The sequence below is a fragment of the Stegodyphus dumicola genome, chromosome 1 (assembly GCF_044657685.1).
Source record: "Stegodyphus dumicola isolate Sdum_Otavi_A_Nest chromosome 1, ASM4465768v1".
NCBI classification, from domain to species: Eukaryota; Metazoa; Arthropoda; class Arachnida; order Araneae; family Eresidae; genus Stegodyphus; species Stegodyphus dumicola.
Window position 1 is genome coordinate 142,864,231 of NC_140768.1, and position 23,248 is coordinate 142,887,478.

Genomic DNA, 23,248 nt, shown 5'->3' on the forward strand with positions numbered 1-23,248 from the left:
TGTAAATGGAAAACATCGTAAAAGTTAAGAAAACAAATTAGTTTACAACTATGCACCAAGTTAAAAATAATTGATTCATTATTTGTTGCATAACATGGAATGTTTGAAACATCTGTAATTTGTGACAACAAAGCTGCGGATCAGGAAAATTACTAATTGAATACACTTTGCAAGTTAAAGAATGTAAAACATCATAAAAATAATTTTAAAAAAGTTACAAAGCTCTTTTATTATTGAAAACAAAGCTGCAGATTTTCATTAAAATTATCAATTGGATACATATTACAGAGTTAAAAAACGTAAAACATCATAAAAATTTAAAAAACAAATAATTTTGTTCCAACAATGAATATCTATTGCAAAGTTAAAAATGGAAAACAATGGTTTTGTATCATTTAACGTAATGTCTGGCATTAGAAACAAATTAAAAAGTTAAAAATTTGTGAAACATCATATTTAAGAAAACAAATTAGTTTTAAACAACTCTACACCAGCTATAGATATACTATATAGCAAAGCTAATTCTTTACGTGTTATGTAACACGGAGTAATACAACTGCACACCAGCTATAGATATATTGCAAAGGTGACCACCTTCGAAATTGGCCAGAGTTTACAAGGAACATAAATAAATATCGATATTTAATTTCCATTTTCTAAACCGACCACCTCCTCTGAAGACCAAAATCATATGGAAGCATAAGTCGTCTTAGATAGGATTAATTATGTTAGAAATCAAACAATCGGCACTATTGTTAAAATTGAGAATATATCTGTAATCAGTAAACGCCAATTTTTACTTTAAGAAAATCTTTGCAAATTTTTTTGGAAGCTTACGTTACGTTGTGCTTCCATGCATTTAGTAACCATGCAAGTTCGTAAGTGTTGCCATTGCGCTGAACATAAAAATCGATCTTAGGTTTCTTTAATTTCACGCGACTGAGCAAAAAGGTAGTTCTTCAAGAATGTTGCCAGTCGGTGAAGCATAAAATAGTTTATATGTGTCAGAACCTACAAATTAAACCAATCTGTCTTCGCTTCACAATTAGTTTGATGGATCAGTTTTTTTTATAGGAGTAATACAACTGTACACCAGCTATACATATAATATATAGCAAAGTTAATTCTTTACCTGTTATGTAACACGGAGTAATAGAAACGTCTCGTTTAAGTGACAACAAAGTTGCAGATTTTTATAAAAATTATCAGTGGGATGCATATTACAATCTCTAAAAAATGTAAAATATCACCAAAATTAATAAAAAAATTATTCTATTCAGTTACATAATATTTGGCATTAGAAACATCTTTTATCAACGATAGAAAGCTGCTGATGTTCGTAAAAATTATCATTTTCGCATATTGTAAATTAAGATGTTTTAATGTATATTTAATTAGATACATTTATTAGAAAGATAAAACACGGGTTTAAAGTACATTTACTAGGTTGAAATCACTCTATTATTTAATCAATAACAAATTTGTTATATTTGAAAGAATAATTAAAATAGTTTATGCTTTGCAAAATGGCAGCTTTCAATCCCGTAGCTTATGACGCAGAGTTTAGATGAAAGAGAGTATTATTTAAATTTGGGAAAGACAACATTTCAGATTGGTGCTGATTTTGAGTAATTTGATTGCAATTAAATAATGAATAAAATTCAAGTAAACTAATTTTGTGCTTTATTGAAAATATGAGTTTCATTTAAAAGGGTTTTAAAATGAGTTTTATTCAAAACAGCCCATCTCAGGTTACTTTTTTGCCTTATGTTAATATTAACTCTTGCGAATGACAACATTTTGTAGATTCTTTTTTTTTTTTTTTTTTTTTTTGTCCGTTCCGAGAAATTACCGTCTATGTATAGACTTTATTTTGGCAGGAGTTTATGTATTATATAAAAATAATATACTTTCTTTGAGGCATAATTACTTCTATATATCTGTTTGTTTATTAAAATAATGTTTTAAAAATAACTCTTTGTTTAATAGAATATGTTAAAACACACATGAGCTATTTGTCTAAGAGAAGAAGTGCTATCCTGGAGAACTTTCAAAGGAAAGCTCTCTTATACTTTCGTTGCACGTATCATAAAATACAAAAATACTTAATGTATGTAACCTATTTTTCTGGGATTTAAAGAATGACAGAAGTTGGCAAGTATATCTGTTATTAGCTCATTTTTCAGGGATTTCTCCGTAAATCAACCTGTGTGCAATTACTGAATTGTGATTTCGAATGTCATAAATACATTCGATGAACTTTCACACCATCCCTTTTCAGCGCGCCAACCTTCCTTCTCTGAGGGAGAAATGGGAGAAACGCGCGGAACAAGAAATTATTTGGCTTCTGGTGACAAGTGGCTGTCCTCTGGGAAGTGCCCGCAGCGATTACACCGTTCGTCGAGGTCGTTTGCCTTTCTATCGCTTGGTTTCTGCAGGTGGAAAGAAAGAAAAAAAAAAAAAAAAAAAAAAAAAACTTCGTTTCTTTCGTTTTTTGAAGTTATACCGTATTTCTCCCCACACAGTCATTCTCTTCTCCTGTGGCAAACATTATATTTCAGTTTCAGTTTCAAGTTGGTGATTTTATAAAATTTGCTGAAGAATTTTTGCAGTTTTTGTGTTTCCTCTGATAGTGGTTATCACTTTCTTAAGGTGACCGACCACCTTCGAAATTGGCCAGAGTTTACAAGGAACATAAATAAATATCGATATTTAATTTCCATTTTCTAAACCGACCACCTCCTCTGAAGACCAAAATCATATGGAAGCATAAGTCGTCTTAGATAGGATTAATTATGTTAGAAATCAAACAATCAGCTTGAGAATATATCTGTAATCAGTAAACGCCAATTTTTACTTTAAAAAAATCTTTGCAAATTTTTTTGGAAGCTTACGTTACGTTGTGCTTCCATGTATTTATCAATCATGCAAGTTCGTAAGTGTTGCCATTGCGCTGAACATAAAAATTGATCTTAGGTTTCTTTAATTTCACGCAACTGAGCAAAAAGGTAGTTCGTCAAGAATGTTGCCAGTCGGTGAAGCATAAAATAATTTATATGAGTCAGAACCTACAAATTAAACCAATCTGTTTTCGCTTCACAATTAGTTCGGTGGATCAGTTTTTTTTTTTTTTTTTTTTTTTAACCTTAGAATTGTTATTCCAGCGGACGAGTGGTAAAGTCGCTGAACACTGGTAGTTCTGTAGGGGGTTCGAATCCCGGCGAACGGGCTGGCTGCATGGGCGTTTTCGTGGTTTTCCTCGCGTGTAACGTGTATACGAGCCAGTTTCCCTTAGCAAGTCTTCCACTAAAGTATCTTTCTCCTTAGCAAATAGCCCTCCAACGTTTTACTATAATTAAATAAACCAGAAAAACTCAGAATTTTATATCTGAAAAATATCACTGTAGAATTCTTAAACTAAGCAACCCTTTCTAATACGACTATCCACGGTTTCAGACGATCTTAATCTTTACTGCAGGTGGTCTTCTTAGAGGATTGGTTTTAAAATAACCATTTATTTATTTTCTCAGAAAAATTTTGTTATTTTCAGAAGTGATCGCCTTAGGGAAGTAGTAATTACTGCGAAGATTCAATCTATATGGCGTTGAGATTTTTTAAATTTTTATTTTTTTCTTTCTTTATATTCACTTCATTTTTTTAATTCATTCGATATTCTTTATTGTGCTTGCTAAAATGTTTTTCTGGAAACATATATTAGAACGGTCTCGTTAGGCCTAGAGCCACAACTTTTAAATTATTAATAATTCTACTGTAGAGTCATTAGGATTTTTTTTTTTTTTTTTTTTTTTTTTTTTTTTAAGCAGGAGACATGAAAAATGTGCAATGCCCTCGCCGGGACTCGAACCAGGGGTCTCTCGAATACGCGCCGAGTGTGGTGATCACTACACCATGAAGGCATGTTAAAGAAGGCAGGAAGCCCACCAAGCCGGGTAACAGAGTGGAAATATATATGTATAATTCCCACTCTCGAATACATTTCGAGTATGCACGAAAAGGCATGCGGAAAGGTGGGAGAAAATACCTTACAATATGTTTGGTGCTGCCGATTGCAATGAAAAAGGGGAGTGCACAGCTAGATGTTATAACAGTCCCATAAGCAAATTCAACGTTCTACGGTGAAAAAGTTATTTTCGAGTTATGGGAGTTACATACATACATTCTAACGTTCAAACGTCACGAAAAAAAATTGTTCTCAATCCAATTTATAATCCGTTTTGGAAAAAAAGAGTCCTTTTTTCTGTCTGTATGTACAGATGTCACGCAAAAATATCGTCTAAATGGATTCGAGAGCAGTCAAAATGGGATATTTTCGTTGAAATAGGATACTCGAAATTTTTCACGATTATAATGCCTCATTTCACTTCTTACAAAGAAGTAAAAATTAATTATTTTCCGTAACAAATAATGGCGTTCCAGATATGAAAGGAAGGATTTGTGAAACTAAGGGGAGATCAACTTGACCACTCACTTTTATTGTTTAATTATATGCTACATAAAAAAAAAAAAATTATTTGCAAACGCAATAGTTTAAAGACGTAATGTAAAATTTCGTTTGCTAAGATTGTAAACACGATAGAATCACGATTAGCATTAGTATACAGCTATTTTCTCACGAAAATGGATTCGAAATTTGGAGATTTGCCGTTGCGTTCGGAAATAGATATTTCAGTCGTGAGAAAGTTCTTTACAGATTTGTAGAGTTCTCAATACGGTACATTTGTAAGTAGACATTGCTCTCCGGAGTATCCTGCCTCAAAATTTGGGTGAAAGCTTAACAGTTAGCCAGGTTCAGAAATACCTGACTTACGTGGGGTGAAATGACTTAATTCTATTTCCTGTCGATAGCTGTATATCGTAATAAAATAACTCCACACACGTTACACAGTTTAAATAAATTTATTTTCCATAGCGACACTCAGGCGCTAGGTTCCACCTTACAGCGTAACATATAAATTGCAACTTCGAATGTACCATAAATCAAGTTTCTCACAGAATACATTTCAAGGCCAATTCCGGCGGCGCATGCGCCATTAGCCAACATTCCGCTCTGGCGCCAAGCATTTCTCAGCTAATACAAAACACTCCCGGCGTTGAAATTCACAATTTCAAAACCATTATTTAAATAAATGTAAATATAAAGGCACTACAATAAATTACTTCACAATAACAAATCACAGTATTGAAAAATATGCATTCAAATCATTACAACAAATACCAGTTTATAATAGAAATAAACCATCATTCTACAGGAAGTATACATATATCTCGAACATTTCGTTTCAGCAAATGCTGATTAGGCAATCTTACAGTTACTACTCTTATTTTGTTATCCCTACCATGAAAAACCTCAGCTATTCTCCCCACTAACCATTTGGTTGAAGGCAAATTTTCATCTTTTATTAATACAAGAGTTCCCAACTGAACGTCATCCTTTAAAATTTTCCACTTGTGACGTTCTTGTAAATTATTCAGATAATCACGTTTCCATAATTTCCAAATTTTTTGTGTATACTTAGTGATTCCTTGCCATTTAGAAAGTCTGTTCTCATTTATGTTGGATAAATCTGGCTCAGCTAGAGTTGTGATAGGTCTACCAACCAAAAAGTGACCTGGGGTCAAAGTTTCAGAATTATTGTAATCAGCTGAAATTGGAGTAAGAGGTCTTGAGTTCAATACTCCTTCAATTTCAGTTAAAACAGTTAAAAATTCTTCTAAAGTTAAACACTGATTACCAATAACTCTCTTCAAATGACTCTTAAATGATTTAACCCCTGCCTCCCAAATTCCGCCGAAATTTGGCGACTTTGGAGGAATAAATTTCCACTCTATACCTTCAGTGGTATAAAAACTCGCTAAATTCTCATCTGGACACTCAACCAATTTTTGCAATTTTTTTAGTTCTACATAAGTACTTTTGAGGTTTACACACTTACCTCTTTTTAATTGATTTATTTCTTCTAGAAACTTACTTTTTTGGGCCTATAATAAAATATACACCTCAGCATCCTTTATCTCTTCTAAAGTAAGTACTCCGTACTTCCTTACCTGAGGGTTCTTAAGATTATGGATAAACCTGTAAATGAAACTTACAATACGAATAAGTTTAGTATAATAAAAGACAAATTAAGAATATCATTATAGAGGTTTGCTTCATTACATGCAATTAAAACTAAGTTAGAATCGTTATGCACTTCATTGTCCTTTTTAAGTTCATTTGGACACACTTCTTCAACTACCTCAAATGATAAGTCGTGATGAGGAATCTCTGAGCATGTTAAAAAGTCACAGCATGACCACCATTTGGAACAGTTCACAAGAAAGTCAATTTGAACACCACGCGTCATAACATCTGCTGGGTTCTCTTTTGTTGGACAATAGAACCACTCCGTCGGCTGTGTTAACTTCCTAATCTCGTTAACTCTGTTGGTGATGAAAGATTTCCATTTGGTACTGGTACCTTTAATCCAGCATACCACTATTTTGGCATCAGTCCAATAAAATATTCTCGAGGATTTCTTTTGATCGAGCAATTTTTTTACTCCAGAACCTAAACGCGCTGCTAGTAATGCACCAAGTAATTCAAGACGAGGTAACGTAATTCTTTTCACAGGTGCAACACGACATTTTGATGCGACGAAACTCACAGAAATTTCTTCTTGCTTACGCAGTTTTACGTAGACAACAGTACCGTACGCCGTCTGACTGGCATCTGAAAAGCAATGGATCTCTATGGAATCGGCTTCGGGATTCAAAATGAATCTTGGAACTGCAATTTTACTTAGATGATGACACTCACAGCACCACTTTGCCCACTCTTGACAGATATCTTTAGGTAGTTCATCATCCCATGTCAATTTTCGAACCCAAAGTTCTTGTAGCAAGAATTTAAGTCTAACAGTAAATGGAGTTATTAACCCAAAGGGATCAAAAATCTTCCCGGCAGTTTTCAAGATGAACCGTTTCGTATCACGCTTATTCTAAAGGAATTCCATCAAACTGCCTATGTCTATGCTCAGACTGTCTTCATTAGTATCCCAAGATATTCCCAAGATCTTAAGTGTCTCGTTTGATTCATTGATTTTATGTGGATGGATCTCGAAATCTTCTTTTTCCCATTTTCTCATCAGCTCAGGATCATTGGATACCCATTTACGCAAGTTCATATTTGCTGCACTCATAATTTGTTTAGCTTTACGCGATAAGCTTAAAGCCTCATCTATACTGTCTTGTCCAGTAATAAAATCATCAACATAAACACAAGAATTCAATATTTCAAATACATCTGGCTGCTCATCTCGATATTTTCTAATGTGTTCTTTAATTGTTGCAGCCAACAAAAACGGACTTGACTTAATTCCAAAATTTACGCGCTTGAATCTATATGTCGCTAGTTTTAGATCATTTAATTGTGTATTTTCCACAAACAGGAATCGCACTGCGTCTTGATCCTTTTCTGCCAAAGCAATCTGCAAAAATGCTTTTTCTACATCCGCTGAAATTGCAACTTTATTTAATCGGAAATTAATTAGCAGATGGAACATATTAGGATTTAAATTTGTCCCTGTCCATAGACAATCGTTCAGTGATAGCTGCCCGAACTCATGTGAGCTGCCATCAAACACTATTCTAGTCTTCGTTGAAGCACTGGTTTCTCTAAATACCGGTTGGTGTGGTAGGTAAAATACTGGTTTACCGATAGGTATATTTCCAGCTGACACTCTTTCAATGATACCTTGCTTGAGATAATCATCTAATATTTCACTATATGTAGAAAACAGCGTTTTGTCATAATTCATTCGCTTTGCAAGAGTTTTTAATCTATTTTCCGCTACTCGGTAATTATCAGCTAATTCCCTCCAGTCCCTTTTCCAAGGTAAAGTAACTTCGTAGCGACCAGCTTTAAAACAAACTGTCTTATTAAATATTTCCAATGCTTTGTCTTCCTCATGACAATAAGGATTATCTTTAATGCCTAATGATTCTAGTTCGAAAAACATTTTCAATTCACTCTCTGAATTATCATTTATTAACCCACAATACGATAAATTATTTCTCTGTGAATCATTTACATTTCCACTAACTATATATCCAAACACACTATTTTGTAATATCAAGCCTGTGTTAGGAACATAGATTTTACCAGTTCGTAACATATCATAAAAAACTTCCGCGCCGAGCAACAGGTTTACTTTCTCTGGTTTATAAAATTCCGGATCCGCTAAATTCACCTTCTCAGGAATCACAAGGTTACTAACATCGATAAACTTTGCGGGAGTTAAACCTGCTATTTTTGGAATTACCAAAACCTCTAGTTTCCTTTCATACGTTTGTTCCTGATTACAGATAAGGGCAACTGCTTTTCTTTTTATCGTAGTTGAAATACCTGATATACTGCAAACCGAAATATTTGTCTTTTCCCTTTTTAAATTAAGTATATCCGTTAATTCAGTGGTACAAAAACAAGAAACACTTCCACTATCACATTAATTAAAGTTCCATCGTTAGTCTCAATGAATACAAAGGCAGTAGATAAAATCACGTTTTTCCCACTATTAGTACCCGTAGCGGCTGTAAAGGTTTCGTTTTGAGTTTTAGCTTGAAATGCAGGTGCGTGTACATTTAACGCATTGCTGTTTTGATCACCCAACTCCTGATCTAAAGTGTCTGCTCTTTCTACTCTGGTTCCAACGGAATTATTTTCATTTTGATAACACAAGAGAAAGTTATGTTTTTTCTTACACTTCTTGCACAAGTAATTAGAACGGCAATTTGTCACACTGTGCAAATTAAAACAACAAAAACATAAATTCTGTTTTTTCAAAAATTCCACCCTTTCTTTTACACTTAATTTCTGAAATTTAGGACAATTAAAAAGCTTGTGATTGCTCAAATTACATAACCTACACGAATTCTGCATATGTTTTTCATTTTCATTAGAAACGACAGCGGTAACTCTATGTGTAACTTTTTTTGTGTTAGTCACACTATTTGAAGCGTTGAGAATTCTTGCATGATCTTTAAGAAATTCTATAAGATCTGTTAAATTAGGCAAATTCTCTTTCTCTAATTTTCTTTCCCACCATATTTTGGTGTTAGGATCTAATTTTTGCCCTAAAATGTATGCAAACACATTGGAAGAAAAACCGTTAACACTCTGATTTAAAACTTCTAGTGATCTCACGCATTCATTTGTAATGTCAATTAAGTTTAATATTGCTGACGCAGACTCATTTTGCATAGGATGCATATTCATAAATAGTCTCAGATGAGCATACACTTGTTCACGGTGATTAGAGAACCTTTCTTCTAGCAATGAAAAGGCTAATTTATAATTAGAGTCAACTATGGATATTGACTGCACAATACGATAAGCATCCCCTCTTAGCGCAGATTTTAAGTACTGTAATTTGACTGCATCTGTTAAATTAGGATTTGAATCAACACTGGCTAAAACGATATCTTTAAATGAAAGCCACTTATGTAAGTTACCCGAAAACGTTGGCAAATTAATTTTCGGTAATTTAACATTGTTCTCAGTATTCGTGCAAACCGAAAGCTCCGATTTAATTTCTTTGGAAAGTTTAGCTAATTTATGATTTAATTCGACTTCTACATCTAAGAGAATATCGTCAATCTCTTCTTTCTCTTTTACATAAGCATCAATACTTTCTTCCGTACATAACCCGAACAAAGAATCGAAATTAGAATTTATTTCTGTCTCAAACACTTTAAATTTATTCTTTAGTACTTCCAAGTCACTTCCTTGGACATTTTCGTCCGCAACCTTTTGTTTTAACTTTGTTAACTGTGTTTTTAATGTACGTTTTTTCGCTAATATCTCCTTTAGTGACATTTTAATTAGCAAAAGTCAATAAACAAATAAAGATCTTCAAAATGGTACAATGAACTTCAAAAAGGAGGAGGGTACTTACCCTTTTGTTTCTACAGAACTTCAATCTTGAAGTATCGTATATAATTCTTCATTTCACAAACCGAAAGTAAATTCGCACACTCATAAACTTTATTAGCTCTTCCGGCTCTGATCGGCCACAAAACTTGAAATGACTTAATTCTATTTCCTGTCGATAGCTGTATATCGTAATAAAATAACTCCACACACATTACACAGTTTAAATACATTTATTTTCCATAGCGACACTCAGGCGCTAGGTTCCACCTTACAGCGTAACATATAAATTGCAACTTCGAATGTACCATAAATCAAGTTTCTCACAGAATACATTTCAACGCCAATTCCGGCGGCGCATGCGCCATTAGCCAACATTCCGCTCTGCCGCCAAGCATTTCTCAGCTAATACAAAACAGCCGTTGCGTTCGGAAATACGATATTTCAGTCGTGAGAAAGTTCTTTACAGATTTGTAGAGTTCTCAATACGGTACATTTGTAAGTAGACATTGCCTCAAAATTTCGGGTATCCTGCCTCAAAATTTGGGTGAAAGCTTAACAGTTAGCCAGGTTCAGAAATACCTCACTTACGTGGGGTAACACGGAGGTGTTGGCGTAGCTTCTACCTGTAACTGCCTTATCGTTCAAATCCCATGAAGGTATGGATTTGCCGAGCCGAAAGATCCCTCGAGAGATTTGTCGATAGAGGACTCTCATGTACGTTCCCTGGGGTGTTCTGAATTTAAATTGGGATGAAGCTGTATACAGTTAGTCCCGAGAAACTACACTGAAATGACAAAAGTCATGGGAAACCTAATATTTTGTCGGTCCTCCTTTTGCCCGGCGAAGTGCAGCAACTCGACGTGGCATGGACTCAACAAGTCGTTGGAAGTCCCCTGCAGGAATATTGAGCCATGCTGCCTCTATAGACGTCCATAATTGTGAAAGTGTTGACGGTGCAGGGTTTTGGGCACGAACTGACCTCTCGATGATGTCCCATAAATGTTCGATGGGATTCATGTCGGGCGATCTAGGGGGCCAGATCATTCGCTGGAATTGTCCAGAATGTTCTTCTAACCAATCGCGAACAATTGTGGCCCGGTGACATGGCACATTGTCATCCATAAAAATCCCATCGTTGTTTGAGTACGTGAAGTCCATGAATAAGTGATCTCCAAGTAGCTGAAGGTATCCATTTCCAGTCAATGATCGGTTCAGTTGCACCAGAGGACCGAGTCCATGCCATGTAAAAACAGCCAAGACCATTATGGAACCACCACCAGCTTAAACAGTGCCTTGTTGCAACTTGGGTCCATGGCTTCGTGGGGTCTGCGCCACACTCGAAACCTACCATCAGCTCTTACCAACTGAAATCGTGACTCATCTGACCAAGCCACAGTTTTCCATTCGTTTAGGGACGCTGCAGGCGATGTCGTGCTGTCAGTAAAGGCACTCGAGTCGGTCTTCTGCTGGCATAGCCCAAGGAAGACAAATTTCGCCGCACTGTCCTATCGGACACGTCCCTCGTACGTTCCACATTGATTTCTGCGGTTATTTGACGCAGTGTTGCTTGTCTGTGAACATTGACAACTCTACGCAGACGTCGCTGGTCTTGGTCGTTAAGTGCAGGTGGTCGGCCACTGCGCTGTCCATGGTGGGATGTTATGCCTGAAATTAGATACTCTCGGCACACTCTTGACATCTCGGAATGTTGAATTCCCCAACGATATCCGAAATGGAATGACCCATGCGACTAGCTCCAACTACCATTCCGCGTTCAAAGTCTGTTAATTCTAGTCGTGCGGCCATAATCACGTCAAAGCCTCTTCACAAGAATAACTTGAACGCAAATAAAAGCCCTGCCAAAGAACTTCGCATTTATACATTTTCTACGCGATACTACTGCCATCTGTATATTAGCATATTGCTATCCCATGACTTTTGTCACTTCAGTGTATAACTGTAAAACTATTGGTGAAGCTCTGGTATCCCGTCCCCTTCATTTTGTCCTATCTGTATCCTGGTGTAGTTCCTGCACACTGTCATATTATGTATATCTCACGCCATACGGTGTCACTCCTACGCTGTTTCGGTCATATGCCTGTGCCGATTGTACAGTTTCAAATTAACACGTGTATAGATCCTAAGGTTATACCACTGTCGATCTTGTGTCGAGCTTATGCTTTGTCATTTCTACAGTTTCAAATAAACACATGAACACATGTATACAGATCCCAAGCTGTGTCGATGGTACGCCACTGTCGATCTTTGTATCGAGTTTATGCTTTGTCGATTCTACAGTTCCAAATAAACACGTGTATAGATCCCAAGGTGTGTCGATGGTATGTCAGTGTCAATCTGGTGTGTGCCGAGCTTATGCTAAGTATGACATAATCGAACCTAAGCAGTGTTGATCTGGCGATCCATATCCTTAAGACGGATTCGGTGCAGATAACAACTTATTCATCATCAGTATTGACAAAATTTCGTTGCTATCGTGTCGTTCATATCCCGGTATTTCGTGTCACTCGTATGCCAGTGTCACTTAGTTCTACAATGTGTCGATCATACCCTGTGTCGACTGTAAAACATAATGTTACGGATTTTGTATTTAGGTAGCTATGTTTAGTAGAATTGTAATGAAAATTGTTTTATTTCCCCGTGTAATGCAGTGCGTGACAAGTTTTAAGAGAAAGCTACGCCGAAAACGTAAAAATAAACGAGCACACGCATTTAATAAATAGATATCTCGTAATTTATATTTAAATTCATTAAATGCAATTGTGGGTTTGCTGTAACTGTAATTCTACTCTTTTGCTTTCCAGAAACCTCGAGAAAATAGTAATTACCAAAGTGTTCTCGCGCACGATTAAAAAGCTTTAAAAAGCCGGAGAAAAATATTTCAGTTCAGTTGATTTAGTGAGCTGTTGTTGTTGTTTACTTAGCTGTAAAATTTTAATCGGATTAGCTTTCTCTGGGCTTTCGATTGCATTCTATTTAATGTTTTAGTAGTTTAAAATATAGCTACTGATTATATTGCGTGGTATTGTACGAATATCTTTGAGGAAAAATCCAGCGTTTTGTTATATATCTTGTGATAAGAATAAATTTTAAGAACTTTTTATCGGACTTTTGCGTTCAATCTCTTACGAACCCGTACGCAATCAACAACTATATCTAGTAGCTTATTGGATACAAAATCTTATGGTTTCGGACTGAAATATTTTGTACACCTAAATTGTGCCTTTGTTATTCTCCAAACGGAAGACATATACATCGTCTGAAGAATGACAATGACAACAATCATGCAATTTCCTGAATTCGTATTGCCGAAATATCAGTCCTACAGAAACATCGCAACATCGTTTTTTAAGATGGGAATAATTGTCTCGCGGTCATATGATGCTGGTGCGCCGCTCGGGCCAAGGTCGCCGCGTTCTATCCTAACCTTGAAAATCGCCTTTGGGGGAAAAATGGGGGGAGGTTGGAAAAGCAACAGGTCGTGTTTCTACCTCTCACCCGTACCCCTTCGAATTCTTTTACCGGCGTACACGTACTCTGCTGTTAACTGCGTCGTTAATAAATTAAAAGGTGGAATGTTTACAAGCTGTGTCACCTTTTTATTTATTTTTTAATTCTTTATCCTCTTTCGTAGTACGTGTTTGTCAACTCCAAATTCGAAATATGTTGCTGAATAAATAATGCAGTATTGCAACAGATAGAAGGCATGTTATATTACTGTTCGTATCCATTGTTTTCTTAAAAGGATTCAGGATTATATTTAGTATTTTACTAATTCATGTTTTAAGAAACTTCACCTTTAGAAAATAATAACAATAAAGCTTAAAAATATCGGAATTTGGCCAAATTTTCCCATAATTTACGAATTTTCTCATTAGAGACTTAGGAACTATGAAATTCACCGTTAAAAAATTTAAACGAAACTCAAAAGCAATAAAAACGCACCTTTAGAGAACAAAAATAAAATTAAATTAAATTAAAAAAAAAAAAAAAAAAAAAAAAAAAAGATAATTGTGCAAATTTTGCCCAGTTAGGAACTTAACGAATACTAATTTTAGAAACTTCGGAATCATGAAATTCACCTTCAGAAAATAAAAATTACTTAATGAAATCTAAAACCTTGCTTATTTTTCCATAAAATTTACGAGATTTTTCTTAGGTATTTTGAAGTTAGGAAGTTCACCTTTATAAAATAAAATCTAAAATTAAAAAAAAGGGGGGATTGTTTAAGTTTCTATGAATTCTTGCTTCGCGAAACATTAGAATTAAGAAATTCACATTTAGAAACTAAAACTTAAAAAATGTCTAAAATTTTTCCAAGTTTCCTGGTAATGAACTTGACGAATTCTCTCTTCAGAGACTTCGGAATTAGGAAATTCACCTTTAGAAGATAAAAATTAGAAAATTCCAAGGTTGTTAAGTTTTTCCCGCCTGAACTAAAAAAAAAAAAATCGTCTGATAGCATACCGCTACCGTGGCAACGCCATCTCGGAGATGAAACTGGAATTAATGTATTTAATTCTCCTCTTAAATAAAAATAATGTCTACTAATGTCCACTTATGAATCTAAATTTTTATTGCTGAATAAGATTAAAATTCATTGAGGAAAATATATTTCTGCTCAAAAGTTCCGTTTTTTTCTTCTTTTCTGTTTAAAAAAGTTATAAATAGAAAATATCAAAATACTAAAAACAGGCGAATTTTGCACCAATTATGTAATACATGACCTAAGTTTTTTTTTTTTTTTTTTTTTTTTTTTTTAATCGATTAAAGCAGTTCCGAAATCATTTGTTAATTGCAGTAATGTAATATAATTTGTTATCGTATATTAATTATTAGTATTAACTCTGTTAATAAGTGATTAACTTTTCTTTTTTTATCAGTAATGCTATGATCTAATTATGATAATGTTAATAATTTATCATCTTTTATTAATTAGAATAATGGTTAATTAATAGTATTTATAAAATATTACTTGGCGATGTTTTTAATTAATTAAAATTTTTTATCTGTTAGATATGTTACTAAAAGGGTAGGGTACGAACTGCGCCAAATTTGATCGAAAATCCCGTCCCCCTCTTTTGTAATCCACGAACTGCGCAACGTTTCCTGTCCCCTATTTCTTTGCCAAGAAGATTGGGTGCTACAAAAAGTCATTTATCGCCATTAATGGGACGTTCTATTGAGACTGCAATCTTTATTTTCGTTTATCAACATTATAAACATTGTGCATGCAAAACAAATATTAATTTCAAGTCTGGCGTGTGCTAAAGTAAAAATAAATTTCTTTTACACTCATTTTAATGATACTTAAAGGAATGATGAGCCAGATCTTTTTTATTCTTTTTAAGAATTAAAAACTTTCCAAGTTGTAGATTTTAGTCGCTGATATATATATGTATATATATATCAATTTTATTTAGTAAATAAATTATATATATATATATATATAATATCGGATTTGTAGCTCACCTTAAATAAGTTTCTTGTCTAGATAAATATTAACAAATCTTAGATAGCAGAATGGTTTTAACTTTCAAATTTACCATTTTAGGTAAACAGTTCTAATTTACTTTAAAAAATGCTCTTTATTAAATCTAAAAATTGGACTTCTTAAGTCGTTCTAAATTCACACTAATATTATTGCAATATATTCCCGTATTAAGCTTTCCATTTTTAATCATTGAAGTTATTTTAAGGTTATTTAACTTTGTTACAAATTCCATATTTTAATACTAGAAACATTTAAATATTTATTCTGTTTTCCACCTGATGTACTTTGGCATACATTTAATTTCTAATACACATTTAATTAATAAATTAATAATTATGAGCGTCAGCAAAATTTTCATAATTAACAAAAAAAAAAAAAAAAAAAAAAAAAAAAAATCAAACTCCCTTATATTCATATCCTGGGATTTTCAGTTCCCTTTTAATCCATTCCTTTTTCACATATTGTTGCACTATACTCAAGTTTTCATCTATGTAGAATTTATATACTTATATTGTATTTATGCCACTTTATATTTAAATGATAATTTTTACAAATTCTTGCATCACAACTCTAGTTAATAGAAGATGTTTCTAACACCATTAATCTTCAGCATGTATTTTCTAACCTAGTTTCAGGCTGAATTATTTGTAAAATTAATTACTTGAAATTATTTGTTAACAAAGATGGTCGTTAAATCACGCTAATAATATTTCTAACTGTTGTAATTTATAATGCAAGGAGTTCATATGATTTGTAATATAATTCATTTATAATTTTTTCAGCAGTATTGAAATTAATAGCAGATACTGATAATGATATACATTTAGATTAAAATGATTTAGATTGCCATTGCCTTCTTGACTCATGCTTTTATGCTACATTCCTAATATTTCATAATGGCATGCAGGTAAGTTTAACTCATTCACCAAACATGTAAATCTCTAATTTAGTCTACTCTTGTTCTTACGTGTGCTGTATCTTCTATTTTCTTTAATATATTGTTCAGCCTAATTTCAAAAGGTCTTGCGGAAAAGTCACTAAACATTGGTAGTTCGACCCGAGTTTCTAGTACCAGTGATCCCCCAGCTCTTTCTTTTTTTTTTGTACTTATTTACTGTGTAAAAATGTAGCGTAAAAATTTCAGTTTATGAAGTAAAAATACTTTTTAAAATTTATTCTTTAAAAATATTGCAAAAATTTTCACCTTAGCATATCTTTTTACAAATCCCTCTAATAATCCTAGTTACAAATCCCTCTAATAAGAAAAAATAAGGAAAGAAATTAACTCGGTTTCGATGATTGATACCTCGGTGCAAATTATATGTAACATTTTTCCAAAAGCATAGAGTTTATATGGATATCAATAAATTAAGGATTATTTCTCCATCTAATTTTCTTAACATGTTTATTCCAGAATTTTCTTTTCACACAATTTTCTTAAATTTATGAGTTTTTTATAATCATTTAATTTCTTTAGCCACGGCAACTTTGCATACTTTCTGACAAGTAGTTATATTTTAAACCGCTGTATTTTAATTCCTGTTGACTATCAGTACATTATTCACTTGTTTCACAAGTGCAACTTTTATTTTATACGCAAATCTACGTAAAATAGCATTAAAACTTCAGTTATGCGGAGCTCCTGATTGATTGTTTGTTTTAGATTGAATGAAATTAAGCTTAATGTTACTGTTAATTAGCTTGTTATTAATTAAATTATGCATTTCTAATTAATTATATGTTCAGATATTTCCAAGTATATTACTCAAACTTTTGCGTCCCAATTTTTAATTTTAGTTTAAAAAAATAAACTTTTATTTATTGAGAGGCCTGATTGATTATATTAATTTGCAGTATTGTTTATCTAATTCCTTTCTTCTAGATAAATGTTAGAAAAAAATTCTTAGCATAATAATTTAAATTTATTTACAATTTATACGTCAGTGTTCCAAATGCAGTAATAGTAATGTTGTTATAATAGATTTCATGCTAAGCTTTTTTTAACTAAATTTAATTTCTGCAAACATTTACATGATTACTTTAATTAACAAAAAATATTTTAGCACACTTTAACACACTTGGATATGGAATAATTTTTTTGCACTCTGTTAAATTTTCCAGTCTAGTTCGGACATCTTGACTATTATTGATGTAATTTATTAAAATATAATTTGTATGCTTTATAATTATTTAATTTATGATATTATAATAAATGAAAGATGTTTGTAATGCTAATATGTATGTTTACCAATACCTTTTATTTTCTTTGTTAGCTCTCGCATTTATTACTGTCATTCAAGTAATTAGCCTGCTTGTTAGATATTTTTTACTTGTTCTTGTGATATGTAATTCTATTTATTTATTTTTATTTTCCTCTTAGCTACCATTGGCTTCGAAAAGTTAAATTGTAACCCTGTAGGCAGCAGGTGGAAGAAATTTTGATTGGCGCAGTTGAACTATAGCTCGACCCGGAGGGGGGGACTTTCATTAGCGCAGTTGAAGTACACCCACTAAAAGTACGTTTATTGATCTTAAGTAGTTGTTTGTTGAGCAACTGCAGACTGATTAAATTTGAAAGATAAATTAGAGTTTATGTTTCACTGAATGGCAGCCCTTGTCCACGGCTGCTACTAGATTTTTTTACTTCCATGTATGAATGGAAGTATTGTAATCGGGGAAAAAAAAAAAAAAAAAATCGAGTATCATATTTCAACGGAAATACCCATTTTTTACCGTTTCCGAATCAATTTGGATTTGCACATACGGACAGAATAAATGACTTTTTTTTTCCAAAACGGATTGTAAAATTGATTTAAAATGGATTCCAAAAAAATTACCAGTTCCAAATTAATTAATTGATTTCCAGAATGGTCCACATTTATTATTATCTAAATTTTACTTTACATTTTCTGGGAGATAATCTTTCATTTATATGTTCTATATTAAATTAAAATTTTTAATCTTAGCAGCAATAGCGCGGGATTTTACTTTTTAAGACCTTTTAAAATGAATTTTGAAATACCTTAATTGTAAAATATTTGTACTGCGTTGTTATTTTTTCCTTTTATTTCTTTACAATGGCAAACAGGATGGCTGCGTGGACACTTTCGTGGTTTTCCCCATGTGTAACGTGTATACGAGCCATTTCCCTTAGAAATTCCTCCATGAAGGTATCTCCCGCCTTAAGTAAATTAAACCAAACCTCTAGCCTATGAAAAATTCTCCCCTTTTCTAAGAGGTTTGTAATCCTGCGTTGGTTGAAAAACTCTTCCGGCTTAGGACGCTCGTTATGCTTTGAAAAAGTCGTCTACCTTAAGACGTTTGTAATCTTCTAGTCTATGAAACATTTTTGTCCCTTAAGACGTTCATATACTTTCGACCTTTCAACAATTCTTAAGATATTCATAATCCCCTGGTGTTTTAAAATTGATATGTTCGCAGTCTCTTGGCATTTGAACAATTCTCCCTGCTTAAGATGTTCACTAGTGTTTTAAAAATTAAGATGTTCGAAGTTTCTTGACCTTTGAATAATTCTTCCTGCTTAAATGTTCATGATATTTTAAAAATTAAGATGTTAGTAATCGTCTGGCCTTTGAACAATTCTCCCTTCTTAATATGTTCATAACCCCTGGTGCTTTAAAAATTAAGATGTTCGCAGTCTCTTGGGCCTTTGAACAACTCTTCGGGCTTAAGATGCTCATAATCTCCTGGTGTTTTAAAAATTGAGATGTTCGTAGTCCCTTTGAATAATTCTTCCTGCTTAAGATGTCCATATCCCCTGGTGTTTTAAAAATTAAAATGTTCACATTCTCTTGGTCTTTGAACACTTTTTCCTGCTTAAGATGTTCATAATCCCCTCGTCTTTTAAAAATCGAGATGTTCACGGTCTCTTAGGGTTTGAACAATTCTCCCTGCTTAAGATGTCCCCCGGTGTTTTAGAAATTAAGATGTTTGCAGTCCCTTGACCTTTAAGTAATTATTCCTGATTAAGATGTTCATAATCTCCTGGTGTTTTAAAAATTGAGATGCTTGCAGTCTCTTTGCCTTTGAACAATTCTTCGCGCTTAAAATGTTCATAATCTCGTAATGTTTTAAAAATTGAGATGTTCGTAATCATCTGGCCTTTGAAGATTCTTGCTACTTAACACGTTCATAATCTCCTGATGTTTTAAAAATTAAGATGTGTCCTACTGGCCTTTGAAAAATTTTTCTCCCTCGAAAGGTTTGTAATAATTTTCTGGTCTTTCGAAATCGTTTTAAACGAGGCTTGTGATGTATCTGATAACACAATTATACATTATAACACTGATCACATGTACGTATCATCTATGTATTTTGGTATAGCAATACTAGGAACTTTTTCAATAGGGTAACCTACAGTTCCAAGCGATTTGAATCTTCTTTTGAGGTGGTCGGCTTAGAGACACGATTTTCAAAATCGTCGTCAGAAATTATGGTCACTTTCAGAGGAGATCTGGAGCACGTACCGCCTCCTTAGAATTGAGTAATAATACGTTTTTTATGCTGATTCACATTTATATTTTATAATCTAACTGTGAATCCACTTCAAATTCAATGAAACTTTATTAATGTAATTATTTGACTTCAATCTCTATCCCTCCTCCTGCGGAACGCCGTTGCTGTATTTCTTGCGAATAGACTTGTCAAGAGGTGAATTATAGCTATGGAAAACAAAGTGACAGTTGCGGATTCCAGCTCGTAGAACAAGTTTTAATACTTTTTCCAAACAAAATCAAACAAATTGCTTAAGTTAGGAAGGGTTAAACAGAGGCCACCCGATGACCCAATGCCTTCAATGAGAGTGACGTCATCATCCTTTTGTTGGAGTGCCGCCCCATAATGCATCTCCACCCCAAAGGAATTTGCATTGTTTCCCACCACCTCACCGCCCTTTTGCTCTCTGCGTTTGTCACGCCATGACCTTGTGGACCTGGACCATGGTGGATGACGTGATCGTTGCGTAACGTCGACTACCGGTTGGTCTCGCCATTATTATTATTACACAGGAATGCGTTCTTTCATCGAAATAATGCAATGATTAAATAATGATGAAAATTCTTCCGAAGAGAAAGAAATTGCTTTGGAAAATTTCTATGTGGAATGAACTTTGAGAATTTAATCTAATAACTTAACATTTATAAAATTTACTTTTGATAAATCATGGGAACAAAGTCTTTTATAATGTTATAAAGCTTCTGATATGTATTATTATTTTTAATTTCTCTTTTTATAATAGTGGGTTGACAAGAAAATAATTTCGGTTTGCACAAATAGGTAGCATTGTATTCGTTCTGTTATTTTTCTGTCAACCATTGATTAATAAATTAAGTCACTTAAAAGCAGTGATTAAATTATGTTGTTCTTATGTTCCGGTTAAGGTTTTTATGCTTTTAGTTAATCTGCATGGAATAGTTGTAGAATCATTAACAATTTAAAAGTGTAAGTTAAGCCCAACGAACGGCAATTTGTTTACATTTGAAGCTCTTAGTAGAATAGTGAATTAAGTTAATTTGTGCACAATTTCAATGTCTTTTTGGCCCATTCGAACAAAAATTAACTTTCAGTTTTATGCACAGAACGTTTTGTCTTCCTGTTCGCTCGCCGAATTGCTTGTTTTTACATACAAACTGTACTTTTAATAGTAAAAAAAATTGTAAGTGTTTTTAACTATATTTGATGTTTTACGTTTTTCTGTATTTTACAATTTTTAATCTAGATGTTTTGAATTTTTATGTATTTTTGTCTTATCGCGTAGTGAGAACTGAATTAATTGAATGATAAATATATCTTTAATGAAATTTGAGAATGAATTGACGAATTTTTAAAAATGTGCAGTAAAAGTATTTGCAATGAACGAAAATCCAAATATATTCTTTACTGCTTTATAACAGTAGTAAATGTTAATATGTGAATTTTTCGAAGTTATCGATTTTAAACTTCCTGTTTTTTTTTTTACGCAGCAATTTTGTTTTCGTATTGTTTATTAGAAAGTGTACGTTTTTTTCTCTCTACTTGTATTTTTGAAGCACAGAGATCTGCGCTTTTTTTGTTTGGAAATGCGTTATTTTCTATTTTTTTCCTTAATTTAGCATAATTTTCATATCTTTAGTTTTGCAATGCGCAGTTTTCTGATATTTTTTTGAAAAATGCAACACAGTTGTACTTTTTTTAAAGGCATGCATTTCTGTTTTTGTTTGAAAATTTTGTTATAAAAACTTTGCTTTTTTTTTTTTTTTTTTTTAAATTCACAGAAATGTTAACTTTTTTTCTTAAAACTTTACCTTCTTTAAACTCTGCAGCTATCAATTTGAGTTCAATGCAACAGAGTCTCACATTTTCCTTTTTTTTCCATTGCAGGTGCTTAGGAGAGGTGCGTCATGCCCGGCGTTACGAACGGCGAGAAATGGAGCAGTAGGGATTCTCCTCCCAGGTACGTCTCTCTTTCCTCTTTTTTGACCGGCAAGGCCGTATGTATATATACGGCCTAGAATATTTTTTATGATGTCTGTAAGAACGTATATATACGTGCATCTTGAAGTATGTCGAAAAAATTAAGGCAGTATATTAAAAATGCATAGATCAAGGTATAAATTACCTGGGCATTTTAGCTTTAAAATCAAGACAACACCTCTTTCTAATGGCAGTTTTCGTAAATTTGTGCTTCCTTTAGTGAAACTCTGTGCCGGTCAGAGAGTTAAGAACACTTGTGCTATCGTAAGTCTTTTTTAGAACATAAATAAGTAAAACGGAAAAGCAACAAAGTAATATTAAAAATTTCATTACCTTTTAAATAAAACTTGCACAAACTAAGAAACATATAGATAGTTAAGTTAGGCTGTTTAATATTGCAAAACCCGTTAGGGCCATCGCCTAACGAGAGGGAAGACTTTCTGAAGGAAACTGGTGAACATTCACGTTACAAGCAGGAAAAGGCACGGAAACCAACCGTTAGCCCATTCTCTAGGGATGAAAAAACTTGGGTCCAAGTCTCCGTCTTCAGCAGTCTTAACAACTCATCCACTACTGAGGCACGAAACTTACAGAAAATTTCAGTGGTTTTTTTTTTTTTTTTTTTTTTTTTTTTTTTTTCCCCTTTTCTCCCAACGGATTTTATTGTTAAAAAGCTGAGCACGCAACCATTGTTTTAGCGATTTCGCCCACATTTTTCACAGTGATAGAGAAATTAAAAGTAAATGTATGTGTGAAGAGAGGGTGCGTACTTCTCAATAATGAGGGAGAAAAATCGAAGATCAAATTCTAAACGAGACTGATATTATTTTGAAGTCTCCTCTCGCAACTTCTAGATTGTTGGCGAGGTATAAAGTCACTAAATTAACGTCTTCAGGTCGATTCTCTATTAGCAAGAATATTTTTCTTGGTTTTATTAATTCTTTTTAATACTGTTTTTTTCTCAAGAAATATAAAAGTAGTGCCAAAAATAAAGGCGCTACAAAAATTTCATAGTAAAAATTATTTTTAGCCCAAAGGAGCGTTACCTCAGAAGGGCTCTTAATTTCGTTTTGGCATTTTGCGTCATTTCACTTCCTGCATTGATTCACTTTTAAGACTCTTGCCACCAAATATTACAACCCCGTATTATACTTAAAGAAATTAAATAATGAAGAATCTACATGAATGTGTGTATGTTTCTCGCATTGTGATAAAACAACGTTACCTACAGCTATCCAATTTTCAGTAACGTACGTTTCCACCCGAATATTGGCATCTGGAAGCCCAAATTCGGAATTTGTTTTATTATCTATTTCGGATTTTTTAAAACTTTA

The 23,248-nt window shown here is 33.3% G+C and overlaps 1 protein-coding gene across 3 annotated transcripts in view; it reads left to right on the plus strand.

Annotated features, from left to right (window-relative positions):
• Positions 1 to 23,248, plus strand: part of aru (arouser) — a 204,634-nt gene that overhangs the window by 93,077 nt on the left and 88,309 nt on the right. For 2 of the 3 annotated variants that reach the window (XM_085821476.1, XM_035357456.2), the window contains 2 exons: positions 17,824 to 17,959; positions 21,822 to 21,894. In XM_085821476.1, the coding sequence (XP_085677602.1) occupies positions 21,842 to 21,894 (53 nt within the window). In that variant the 5' untranslated portion in view covers positions 17,824 to 17,959; positions 21,822 to 21,841. The remainder of the gene's footprint in view (positions 1 to 17,823; positions 17,960 to 21,821; positions 21,895 to 23,248) is intronic. The other variant, XM_035357455.2, reaches the window with a different exon arrangement.